This window comes from Macaca nemestrina, chromosome 15 (genome assembly GCF_043159975.1).
Source record: "Macaca nemestrina isolate mMacNem1 chromosome 15, mMacNem.hap1, whole genome shotgun sequence".
In the NCBI taxonomy this organism is placed as follows: domain Eukaryota; kingdom Metazoa; phylum Chordata; class Mammalia; order Primates; family Cercopithecidae; genus Macaca; species Macaca nemestrina.
Window position 1 is genome coordinate 60431465 of NC_092139.1, and position 13090 is coordinate 60444554.

At 41.3% G+C, this 13090-nt stretch overlaps 1 protein-coding gene and 1 pseudogene across 1 annotated transcript in view; one reads left to right on the top strand and one right to left on the bottom strand.

Annotated features, from left to right (window-relative positions):
• Positions 1 to 3138: 3138 nt before the first annotated feature.
• On the bottom strand, positions 3139 to 4235 carry LOC139358854 (cyclin-dependent kinase 2-associated protein 2 pseudogene; annotated as a pseudogene).
• Positions 4236 to 7744: 3509 nt separating this feature from the next.
• The window catches only part of LOC139358551 (POTE ankyrin domain family member G-like), a 29740-nt gene continuing 24394 nt past the window's right edge, over positions 7745 to 13090 (top strand). The window contains exons 1-2 of the mRNA XM_071079787.1: positions 7745 to 8514; positions 12911 to 13025. Of these exons, the coding sequence (XP_070935888.1) occupies positions 7865 to 8514; positions 12911 to 13025 (765 nt within the window). The 5' untranslated portion in view covers positions 7745 to 7864. The remainder of the gene's footprint in view (positions 8515 to 12910; positions 13026 to 13090) is intronic.

A 13090-nucleotide genomic window follows, 5' to 3' on the forward strand; every position in this document is an offset into this window, starting at 1 on the left:
GAACATGAGCATTCCCTTCCCTACATCCACTACTCCCCTCCTGCCATTTGAATGTTGTGAATTTACCAAACATGGTGATTTAGGTCACTTTTATTATTTCAGAAATTCCAGATACTTTACTACTCATATTAAATAGGCCTCAAAGGGACGTTTGCCATTAATTAATGTCTAATACGAAGAAAAGACAAATGTATGTGATCTGTAGTAAATAGTAATAATACAATCTGAATAATACATTTAAAATTTTACTCCACTTTCCAAGTAATAAAGCATTGATTCTAAATATATTATCTATTTGTCAAAACAAATAGAAATTATTTAGTGTTTCATTTAGAAAAGAAATTAATTAATGATGTCTCTAAGTTAATTTTTTACTTCTTTCCCCCATATCATTTTTGTATTATATAAGAGAGCTTATTTTTCTACTGTATCTTGGAATTAATTAGCAAAACATAAAGTATGATATTTAACCCATGGCTACCACATTTTATTCAGTGTATTTAGTAGGTTCTTATATATCTGGAAAAGAAAACTTAAGATATAAACATAACCAAACTAGAATAACATCTTTTTTTCTTCTATTTACTTTACTTCTTGAATCCAATGATATAATATGGCTTCCTCTACCTCTGAGAATACACTTAAAACTACAGAAGCAAATTAACATTCTCCCGATTCACAGGTAGTGCAATATTGAAGATTTCATCTCGTTGAACACATGTTGGATCAAATTTACAATACTAAAGCGCTCTTCTAAATACTGCAGTGTGTAGATGGAAGACAAGCTAGTCAGGTGGCAGAGTGAACATCATGCTGGTAGGCCTTTTCAAGCTGTCACTTGCAAGATGTTTGACTGCTGAGAATGTTAGCCATAATTAATCGCAGAGATAGGAGGCTGCAAATGGGCGAGGTAATATCCAACCCCTGGAATGAACACTAGTCATGGTAAAAGATAATAGATGTGGCCACATTGCTTTGAGAAAATTTAGAGAATATTTTGGGTCACACGGATACATTTCTGCCTTATTTGTGAAACGTATTCAATGAAGTTACATCACACATGTAGACTTCCAGATCCTCTGTCTAACGTACTTTCCTTGGCTTTGTGGGAGAACACATATTCTAATGAAGCTCATTTTAAGGCAAATACTTTTTGAAAATACAAAACTGATAGATATATGTATGCAGGATTCCTTCTTATATGTTTTTTTATAAACAGTGAGGTTGTATTTCTCCTTCAGTGTTTAATGTGTTTCATCACATAATGTCCTAGAAGTTTTATCAAATTTTTCTCTCCAGCTTTTGAAGGTGTGTGAGAGCGAAAAAAATGCAGTCTGCTGCTTCACTAATAAAACTAGGACAAAGGCCATTCCGACTGAAATATGTGAAACACTCACTTTTATTCATTTCAAGCATTTTAAACCTCTAAATTTGGACTTGAATAAAGACATTTCATAGAAAAACAATTATTTTTTATTTATTTTTTAATCTTGATAACTTTTAATAGTTTACAGCCACAGTGGCAGCTTTTTTATGTGTACATGCATTTAAATACAGTTTCATACCATAAATAGCCATGTGGAAAAATATCTGCCTCTAGGCAAAAAACAAAAAAAATTCTTTGCCACTACATAAATACCTTTAAGTAATACTGAAAATAGACGTGAGGTAATTTTTTTATCTAAAGTGACCGTAGCCTATATTAAGACATATTCACTGTAACAATTCAAGTTTTAAAATCCTTGTTTTATAACTCGAAAATGTGTCTTTTTTGAAAAACATCTTTACATTTATCACTATTGTACATTTATTTGGTAGGAAACAGGGGTGTTTAATGGCTTGCAACAGGGATGTTTGATGTCTTGCAACGATAAAATGATCATATTCAATAGAAAATTATCTCACATTCTGCATAACTTCTGAACATTCTATAAGACAATTACAGAAGTGAAAAACCAATTTGTAGATAACTGAATGAGTACGACCATTTAATATATGTGAATAAAGGCATTTCAGAACATTTTAATGTACACTACACTTTCCGATAGTAAGATTTTAGGTTGAAATAAGATTATACTTTAAAAAGTTGACCATTTTGAAAAAATCATATCACTGTTGGCAATGCCATTTTCATACTTGAGATGCTAGTCCAACATATTGCTTATCCATTTGATTCTGTTTGATTTTATTGTTATTACATTCATGATAATGCTAAAATACACACACACACAATTACTTGGGGGGTTTTTTGTTTTGTTTTGTTTTTAATAAAAAGCCCAAAGAAAAATGCTGACAACGTTCAGTTGAAATTTTGAAACTGGGTTTTATAATTCTGCCCACACAGCAAAAGCTGAAATGGTCTATGAAGATGTAGTTTTTGAACTAATGAAGCAAGTAGTAAAACTGACAAAACCAAGTGAAAATTATACAAGGAAACACAATAATAAGTTAACAAATGAATTATATATAATACAGTTTTTCTTCATGTTGACAAGACGTCATTTAATCCTTTCTAATATTTTCCCTTCTCTTATAAATAAATAAGCTTATTTGTTAATACTTTGTCTAACTCTAACTTTTATTCTGTTACCAATGTCAGTAATACTTTATTTTTCATTATTTCTCTTATAAAGTGACTTCTGAACTTGCTAGTTTGTTTAAACTATCACAAGGTCAGAAAACCAAACACTGCATGTTCTCACTCACAGGTGGGAATTAAACAATGAGAACACTTGGACACAGGGCGGGGAACATCACACACAGGGGCCTGTCATGGGGTGGGGGGCATGAGGAGGGATAGCATTAGGAGAAATACCTAATGTAAATGAGGAGTTAATGGGTGCAGCAAACTAACAGGGCACATGTATACATATGTAACAAACCTGCACGTTGTGCACATGTACCCTAGAACTTAAAGTATACTAAAAATAAATACGTAAATAAAATAAAAAAATAAATACAAACATATTAATCATAAGTAAATGAAATATCTGATTATCTCATTATGTCTGGTAGTAATGTCATCTAAATATTTAAATATTCATCGATATATTCCTTTGCTAAATTTTCTTTTATTTCTCTTTTATATTAAACTTTTTTTAGAGAGCACAACTCCAAATCATCTTTTATTAATGTAGAAAGGTCATATTTAGCAAAAGACACAAGGCAGGGAAGTGTCAGGCCTGAGGCCTGAGACGTGCTGAGGGAGAAGGAGGCTGGGGGCACGTGGGAGAAGTGCTGGGAAGGGCTGAGTGGTGGGGCCCACAGAAAGTTCCAGTGGGCAACACTGTGGGTAGGTCATGGGTGGGACTCACGGGGACCTCGCTGCTAACTCTTGTTGCTTTGGCGGAGTGGGGTGGGGGGAAGGGAGGATCGTTAGTGCTGCCACCTGCAGTGAGAGCCACCCCTTGGTTCCTGAGGGCACCATCAAGGGACACAGGACCCAGGAAGCCCAGGATGGTTAGTGCAACTAGGGATGAGGGCCAGGGAGAAGCAGGTGCTCTGGAGTGGCCGGGAAAAGTCCAGACACAGAGGCTTAGGAGCTTCCTGTTAAGTGTGTGGGTTCCGCTCTGTCTCCGCCAGGCACTCTGACTAGGGATGGATGATCCCTCTCTTCAGGCGCTCCGTGGTGCTCTTGCTGCCAGCGAAGGTGGTCCGGATCCCTTTGCCCATCTCCCCTGTGACCGACAGCAGTTCCGTGTGGGTGCTCTGGCAGCCCTGGGCACCAGGTGGTTTCATGGCCTGCACGCAGCCCATGGAAGGCGGTCCAAAGTCGTTAAACAGCGGTCTGAAAGGGACAGCGGCTCCTGGCACTGAACCCGACGGCGACAGGACGCTTCCTGTAGGGACCGGGGTGCCTGGCCCAGGGGTGCTGGAGCCGGGGGTGCTGCTGGGGGCAGGCATGATGGATCTGTAGAACATCCTCAACTTCTGGGCACTGCGGAGCCAGCAGGCCGCTCCTCGGGGGTTGGCTGCCTGGCCGCTCAGCCGAGATCTGATTTGCAAGCTGGCTGCACACCCCGTACTAAATCTATGTTAAATTTTTTAACTGCCGTTTTTATTAATCTAAATACAGTTCAGATATTCTCGATGAAAATTTCACATTTGAGTTGAGACGTACTAAAATGTAAAATACACAATGGATTTCAAAGATTTCATAAGAAAAAAGAATGCAAACTATCTCTAGTAATTTTTACATTGATTACATGTTGCCACAGTATTTTGGATTTATTGAGTTAAAATATGCATTATTTTTTTAAGAAATCTATGCTACACTTTTGTTAAAAAAATTTAAATAAACTATGAAATTATTTCTTGGGATAGAAAAGGGGACATTATTAAATATTTACCTAAATTGTTTTCAAAAATGTATCTTTAACAAAAACATTATCAAACAAAACAAAAGTATTTTAATTTTGAATAGGTAAAATAAACTTATTCCTGCTGAAATTCAATCCTGGTATGATTTCTTTTTTACGCATTTGAGGACTCTGTTTATAACCCAGATAAAACATAAAGCTTATGAAACTCCTCTGAGAATGTTGAACACAAATTACCTGTATAGATATCAGGGTGCAGATGATGCTGAGGCCGGGCTGGCTGAAGAAGAGCAGGATGAAGATGCTGTACTGGCACAGGGGCTGGCCCCAGGTCACCCGCCCTTCATGTACATGGCGATGGTCACCTGGCTCACCAGCAAAGTGAACAACAGGTCGTTGGTGGCCAGCCGCATACCAGTGTGTAGAAGGCGGTCTCCTTCTGCTCCTCGCGCGACTTGCACAGCAGCACGATGGCCACCAGGTTGCCCACCACCCCGAAAATGGATGGTCCAAGGCTGTCCAGCAGATTGGGCTCCAGGTGAGGGACACATTGACCTGGGAAGGGGTTAACATGACGGTGGCTGGTGGTGTGCAGCCCTGGAGTGTGAAGCTGAGTCTGGGGTGATGGAAGAGAGACAAAGCCTCCATGAGTGAAATGACCACCTGCAGGATGTCAGAGCCGCGCCCAGGAAACGGGATGCTAACATGACAAGAGAGGATCTCAGTCCCACTCTCTGGATTGCAACCACTTACCAACTGCAGCCACCCAAATCTCCAGGCTCGCTCTGCTCCTGCCAGCGACACACCATTGCTGATCTTAATATGTGTAAACTGAGCCTCACATTCCTCTTCCTCCTCCCTACCCCCCCCCCACACCTATCTCACTACTCTGACAAGAGCCATCTTCAGGGAAAGGTAACTCCCTAGTATTATTCCTGACAGATTCTGAGTTAATAAAATGCTCATGGAAATCCTGGAAGACAATTTGGAGAGTGTTCTCTTTCCTCCCTGGCTCCGCTGGCAGTGCCCCATCTCCACGCCTTCTACCCAATGGCCCAAATCCCATGTCACGTGTAGCGGCCCCAGTGGTGGCCTCTGCATGACCCCCTATGGTCAGCCCTCAGCTGTCTTGGACCAGCCTCCAGTCTGCCTTCACCTCCTCCTGCTCAGCCTGGAAAGTGCCAGGGCTTTGGCTTCTGAGAGCCAGGTCTCAGTGGCTGCGATTTAGGGATCTGAGGTCAGAGTAGCCAGTTTTCAAAAACGTGGGAAACAAGAGGGCCAGCGGGATGGATCTGGAAAGAACAGTGCTGGGTTACGCGTTCGATTTTTTTCCTTCCTTCAAACATGAGTCCCAGCTTTGCTGTGCCCCCCGGTGTAGGCTGTGGGAGGACAACTTCCAGGTGTGCGCCGCACGCACAGGTGGCAGGAAGCCTGGGTTCCGGCTCTGGCCGCTGTCCGCCCCAGTCTCTAGCAGTGTCAGCAGCTACTGATGTTGGCGGCTGCCACTCACTGGCATTTATAAAGTACTCCACCCTTGGCTGGGTGCGGAGGCTCAGGCCTGTAATCCCACCACTTTGGGAGGCCAAGGCGGGTGCATCACCTGAGGTCAGGAGTTGGAGACCAGCCTGGCCAATATGGCAAAACCCTGCCTCTACTAAAAATACTAGAATTAGCCGGGTGTGGTGGCGGGTGCTTGTAATCCCAGCTACTGGGGAGGTTTAGGCAGGAGAATCGCTTGAACCCGGGAGGCGAAGGTTACAGTGAGCCGAGATCAGGCCATTGCATTCCACCCTGGGCAAAATGAGCGACACTCTGCCTCAAAAAAACAAAACAAACGAAACAACAAAAACCCCTGCTCCTCCACCCCCTAGCATCAGAATACAGCAGAACATTTAGGTACCCACAGAACATAAACCAAGATGGTCTGTGTCCTGCATTTTAACAAACATTAGAGTTTTAAAAGAACTGAAATCATGTAGAATGTATCCTCCAGCCAAAATGGCATCCAATTCAAAATAAAAAAGTAAGATAACAGCAAAATCTTAAATACTTGAAAGATAAACAGCACACATTTTAGTTTTGTTGGTTTTTTTCTTTTTTACATTTTTATTTATTTTATTTTAAGTTCTGGGGTACATGTGCAGGATGTGCAGCTTTGTTACACAGGTAAATTTGTGCCATGGTGGTTTGCTATACATATCAACCCATTGCCTTGGCATTAAACCCAGCACGCATTAACTATTTTTCCTGATTCTCTCCCTCTCCCGCCCCCATCCAGGGGCCCCATTGTGTGTTGTTTCCTTCCCTGTGTCCATGTGCTCTCATTGTTCAGGTCCTACTATAAGGGAGAACATTAGGTGTTTCGCTTTCTGTTTCTGCATTAGTTGCCTGAGGATAATGGCTTCCTGTTCCATCCATGTCCCTGCAAAGGACATGATCTCATTCTTTTTTTATGGCTGCATAGTATTCCATATTGTATGTGTACCACATTTTCTTCATCCAGTCTATCATTGATGGACATTTGGATTGATTCCATGTCTTTGCTATTGTGAATAGCGCTAAACAGCAAGCACACTCCTAAGGGAAACGTCTCAAGGGAAACTATTAAATATATTAAACTGAATAAAAATACGACATATCACACTTGATTCAACACAGGTAAAGCCAGTGCTGGCAGGAAAATGTGTTTCACTAAATGTGTATGACGGAAAAGTAGAAATTTCTCAAATAAAATTTCAGCTATCACATCAAGAAAGTAGAAAATAGTAGCAAAATAAAACCAAAACAAATATAAGAAAGAAGCCCGAGCTCTGAGCGGCAGCCATGGCCACCAGCAACAGCACCGCCACGAGTGTCTTGCGGGCTTTCCTCAGAGGAGCCTGTCAGCATCCTCCAGTTCCAGGCGCTCTAGCCCCTGTCCTGCTTCAAGAGGCTTTTTCCAACCAGAGGCTTCTCCTCCATAGCCTGAAGGCTCGGCCAATTCCCACGAAGTTTGCCGGGAACGCAAGGCTGTCACTGATATTCGTGGCACCAAGACTTGTGCGCAGGTTGCACACATTGGCCACTGTCTGTGCCACGTGCAATGACGCCGCCTGAGGCGCGCACACCGCACGCGCACCCGCGTAACGGCTTGGCTTGCCTGTAACTGCTAGGCCTGGCTCTGCGTTCCTGGCTTGGCTTGGCGTTCCTCGCTTGGCTCGGCGTTAATCACTTTGCCCGGTGTTTCTCGCTTGGATTGACGTTTCCTCCATCGCGTTCTTTTGCTGGGCTTGACCTTTTCGCTGCTGGGCTTGGCATTCCCTTGGCTGGGTTGGGTGTTTCCTTTGGGCGGGGCGGGGCGGGGGTTGGCTCTTCCTGGGGGGGGGGGCGTGGGATCACCCCAGGTGGGCGTGGGCTTTCCCCGGCTGGGTGTGGGTTTTCCCGGGTGGGGTGGGCTGGGCTCCCCTGCTGGGGTTGGCAGGTTTTGGCTGGGATTGACCTTTCTCTTCAAACAGATCGGAAACCCAGAATTTCCTGCTAGTTGGTGAAACTGGTTGGTAGACGCGATGTGCTCGCAACTACCGGCCTCCCCTGGCTGTTCAAAGCAGATGGTGGCTGAGGTTTCTTCAATACCCGCTGCCTCCGCTGTGAAGAAGCCATTTGGTCTCAGGAGCAAGATGGGCAAGTGGTGCCACCACTGCTTCCCCTGCTGCAGGGCGAGCGGCAAGAGCAACGTGGGTGCTTCTGGAGACCAGGACGACTCCGCTATGAAGACACTTAGAAGCAAGATGGCCAAGTGGTGCTGCCACTGCTTCCCCTGCTGCAGGAGGAGCGGCAAGAGCAACGTGGGCACTTCTGGGGACCACCATGCCTCTGCTATGAAGACACTTAGGAGCAAGATGGCCAAGTGGTGCTGCCACTGCTTCCCCCGCTGCACGGGGCGCGGGGAGAGCAAGGTGGAAGCTTGGGAAGACTACGACGACAGCGCCTTCATGGAGCCCAGGTACCACGTCCCCAGCTGCAAGGGGCGCGGGGAGAGCAACGTGGAAGCTTGGGAAGACTACGACGACAGCGCCTTCATGGAGCCCAGGTACCACGTCCGTGGAGAAGATCTGGACAAGCTCCACAGAGCTGCCTGGTGGGGTAAAGTCCCCAGAAAGGATCTCATCGTCATGCTCAGGGACACTGACGTGAACAAGACGGACAAACAAAAGAGGTAACCGGGCCTGGGCTGGGAGGAGGCGGGAGGTGGGGGGATGATGGGGGCATACCCTCCTGGAGGGATCGGGGTCCTGGCTTTCTGTTCCTCCGCAGGCCCCACACCACCCTGGGTGTGGAAACCTCAGAGAGGTCAGGGCACAGGCCCTTTATGAACAACAACACAGAAACAAAACTTTAGCTGATTTCCTATCCGATTATAATTTCCCTTATAGAACACTAATAGACTGTATGAAAGTGACTTAACTCGCAAAATCAAGTCGATGCAGCAGATTATTTTTAATGTACACATTTTAAAACAATGTTCTATACATTATAGAAAGGTGTATATTGAGAACTAAGTCCCATAATATATCAACTTCTGGGCTAAATATTTTTCAAATAAAATCCAATATGGATTTTATATCAATGTACCCTATGTAAATATGTCCTTTACTGAGGAACCTTACAAGGAAACTGAAATGAGAAGATGGTTTGTGTCCTTGAATAGGAAGATTCGTTTTTCTTAAGATGTGAGCTTTTTCTGTGTTTATCACTTTTACGTAAGCCAAATAAAAATAGCGAAGTTTTAGCATTTTTACACTGCACATCCTGTATTTTATTGCTGTAATAAGTTAATTTTTTGTAACAGAATGGAAAAAGACTTGCTTTTCCAGATATCAAAATGTGAATGTGTTATTTCCACAAATTGTTTACTAACAACTGAAAAAATATCAATGAATAGAACAGAATAGGAAATCCAGAAATACCCAAATATATGTAAGAATTTAGCACTTGATAATGGTGATGTTTCATATTGATAAAGCAAGATTAATCATTAATAAATGAAATGCATGCTGTTTGGAGAAAACTAGCTAGATTTTTATGTCACAAAAGTAAGTTCCTGGAGTATAGATTAAAATTTTTAAATATACAAAAGGAGAAAAATACCAGAAGAAAACACAAAAGCCTATTTATATATGCAACTATTTATTTATTTATTTATTTTTCTGGGACAGAATCTCACTCTGTTGCCCAGGCTGGAGTTCAGTGGCGCAATATCAGCTCACTACAACCTCCGCCTCCCGGGTTCGAGCAATTCTCTGCCTCAGCCTATTGAGTAGCTAGGATTACAGGTGCCCGCCACCACACCCGGCTAATTTTTTGTATTTTCAATAGAGGCAGAATTTCACCATCTTGGCCAGGTTGGTCTTGAACTCCTATCCTTGTGATCTACCCGCCTCAGCCTCCCAAAGTGCTGAGATTACAAGCCTGAGCCACTGAACCAAGCATATATATGCAGATATAATAAAATAAGCTCAATTTAAGATTGGGCAAGGTACTTTTTTGCATATCTACCAGTGACCTGTGCACATAGGAAAACGTAGTGTTCCTGGTAAGAGAAGGAACTTAAGTTAGAAGAGGAATGAAATACTGTTTTCTATTGAAGTTAGAAGAGGAATGAAAGGCCGGCCGCGGTGGCTCACGCCTGTAATCCCAGCACTTTGGAAGGCCAAAGCAGGTGGATAACGAGGTCAAGAATTTGAGACTAGCCTGGCCAGCATGGTGAAACCCCGTCTCTACTAAAAAATACAAAAAATTAGCCAGGCATGGTGGCATGCACCTGCAATCCCAGCTACTCAGGAGGCTGAGGCAGGAGAATTGCTTGAACCAGGGAGGTGGAGGTTGCAGTGAACTGAGATTGCACCACTACACTCCCGCCTGGATCATGGAATGAGACTTCATCTCAAAAATAAATAAATAAATTAATAATAAAAATAAATAAATAAAGGAATGAAATACTGTCTTCTATCCACCAAGTTTGTGAGGGTGAAGAACAGTGGTATTTATGTAGTTGCTGAAAGTTTAAGCTGCTGCAACTTTTCTAACACACTTCGATGATAAGAACCACATGTTAAAAATGTGTATGCCTTTTACCTATCAACTCTATTATACTGAAATATCTATATGAAATAGACACATATGTTTTTCTTAGTATTGCTTAAAATAGCAGTGTATTGAGAAGAGCTCACATAAAGATTTTATGAAAAAATTTCAGTGCATCCATAGGATGGAATAACATGTAACCATTGAAGGTGTCAGTAGATACAGAGATATGTTGTGCAAAGATGTGCTTTGCTATATCAAGTGAGGAAAAAATCAGTTTGTTATACACCTACACAAACAGAATCTGCTCTTGTGTTACCTGAAAACATGTAGAAAACATAATCAAACTTATTTCTGGGGATTTGTAAGTGAAGTTCTTCCCTTTATCTGTGATTTCTGCAATGAATATCTGAAAAGTTTTAGTTAAATTTCACTAGTAATGAAATAATCCTTGGGAAGAGAAGGAATGTGCTACTTGCATAGATACAAATAATTTCTCACATTTTATTATTTATTTTTATTCCTGTGGATAGCTATCTTCTGTGAACTTTTACCCTCTTGAGAAGTAGAGGGTTTCTGTTTACCTGTTCCTGTAGATTTTATTGTATATACATTTTATTATAAAATTATCTTTTCATTATATATATAAACATGTGTAAAAGGTATGAATTAATTATTTTATTTTAGTTATATATTTATGAAAACTAAAATAGCAAATATAAATGACCATTACTATTGTAAATGTATTGCTCTACTCAGCAGGAGCATTCTTTAAAAATATTGAACTCCCAAGCTGTGTTTATGCATTCTTTCAATCCGTTTAGTCATCAAACATAAGCCAGACACCTATTATGTGGAAGGCATATTCTACCATCTCTCAGGATCCTTCCGTCTTTGAAAACTTCATATTTACCTGCTGGGCCTGAGCAAGTTGAGAGATTTAAAATTGGGGCATTAGGAGGTAATCTCAATTGAAACTTTTCTTCCCTCCTTTCAAACAAAAGCATTTCTGAAGGTAGACAACAGTAAAAGATAACCCTCAACTACCCTTCTGAAAATGTATAAGTCTTGGGTAAAGACTGTTTTAGTACTTTTAAGAACTAAAATGTGGTACAAAAACAGCATGGAATACTATGCAGTCATAAAATAAAGAATGAGAGCATGTCCTTTGCAGGGACATGGATGGTGTTGAAGGCCATTACCCTTAGCAAACTAATACGGGAACAGAAAACCAAATACCGCACGGTCTCACTTATAGGTGGGAGCTAAATGATGAGAACACACAGACACCTAGAGGGAAGCGACACACACTGGGGCCTATCAGAGGGTGGAGGGTGGGAGGAGGGAAAGAAGCAGCAAATAGAACTAATGGGTACTGGGCTTAACACCTGGGTAATGAAATAATTTGTACAACCAACCCCCTTGACACGTTTTTACCTATGTAACAAACCTGCACATCCTGCACCTGTACCCCTGAAAGTAAACGTTGAAAAAAAGCTCCACAAATAGTTTCATAAATTCATTTTAAAAGGAGAAGAATTATAATAGTCTTAAATCCTAATATGAATGATTGGAAATATCTAATGTACATACATTGTATAAATCTAAGTATTGATAAAAATGAGCCCATGCCATTCATTTGAATTTCAAGCTTTCTTTGGCTTAAAGTTTTTGAAAACCAAAGTAAGAAATAGATTATTTTAGAAATTTGTTTGTGCTTTCACCTCAGCCCTCTTATTCCATACTTCTTTTAAGAACTAAAATTTATCTAAGTGCTAGTCACCTGACTGGAACTGCCCCAGACGTGTTATATTGTAACATATTCTACTTAATGTAAGACACCAGGGATTGTATGATGCCCCATTATTGTATGTCTCAATAAGAGAATTATTTAAATGCTGCCAATTATAGTTATAGTAAATCATGAATTATAAGTGGCATTTCAGTGTGAGAAATGGTGGAACATAGAGACAATGATCATCTTAGAATCAATAAAATACATCGTTACCTGTAATCTTTAAAACATACCTGAAAGTATAGGTATAATTGTATCATCTTACTGAATTCAAATGTTGTCTTTAGTGGTATTAGTAAAAATTATAATATCTTACAATTACTGAGCTGTTATTTGTGTTAGGAACTATTCTATATCTTTCGTGTAGAGTCTTATTTAAGCAATACTGTGGTTTCCTCTGAGAAATCGACTCTTTTCATTCCCATTTTATTGATGAGGAAATTGAGAGCCAAAAAAGGTAAGCAACAGCTGGGAAGCATCAGAGCTTCAAGGAGGATTCCAGCCCACGTTGAATGCCATTCAAGGGCTCTGCTCTTCCTATTCAAATAGGCTGCTCTTTCATTCATACAGTGAGTCATGAGGTAATAAGTAGTGTGCTTTCTTCAAAGGGAAATTAAGTTTGTTTTGAAGGCAGAGTAATAGCAGGCTATTCTGTGTTTGCTATTGCATGAATCATTGATGTAGCTGTAGATAGTGCACTACAATTTCCTAAAAAGTCTTCTCACTCTCATAGGACTGCTCTACATCTGGCCTCTGCCAATGGGAATTCAGAAATAGTAAAACTCCTGCTGGACAGACGATGTCAACTTGATGTCCTTGACAACAAAAAGAGGACAGCTCTGATCAAGGTATGCAGTAGTCAACTATATCAGCATGAGATGGCTTTGATTTCAATACATAGCATAAAAATGAG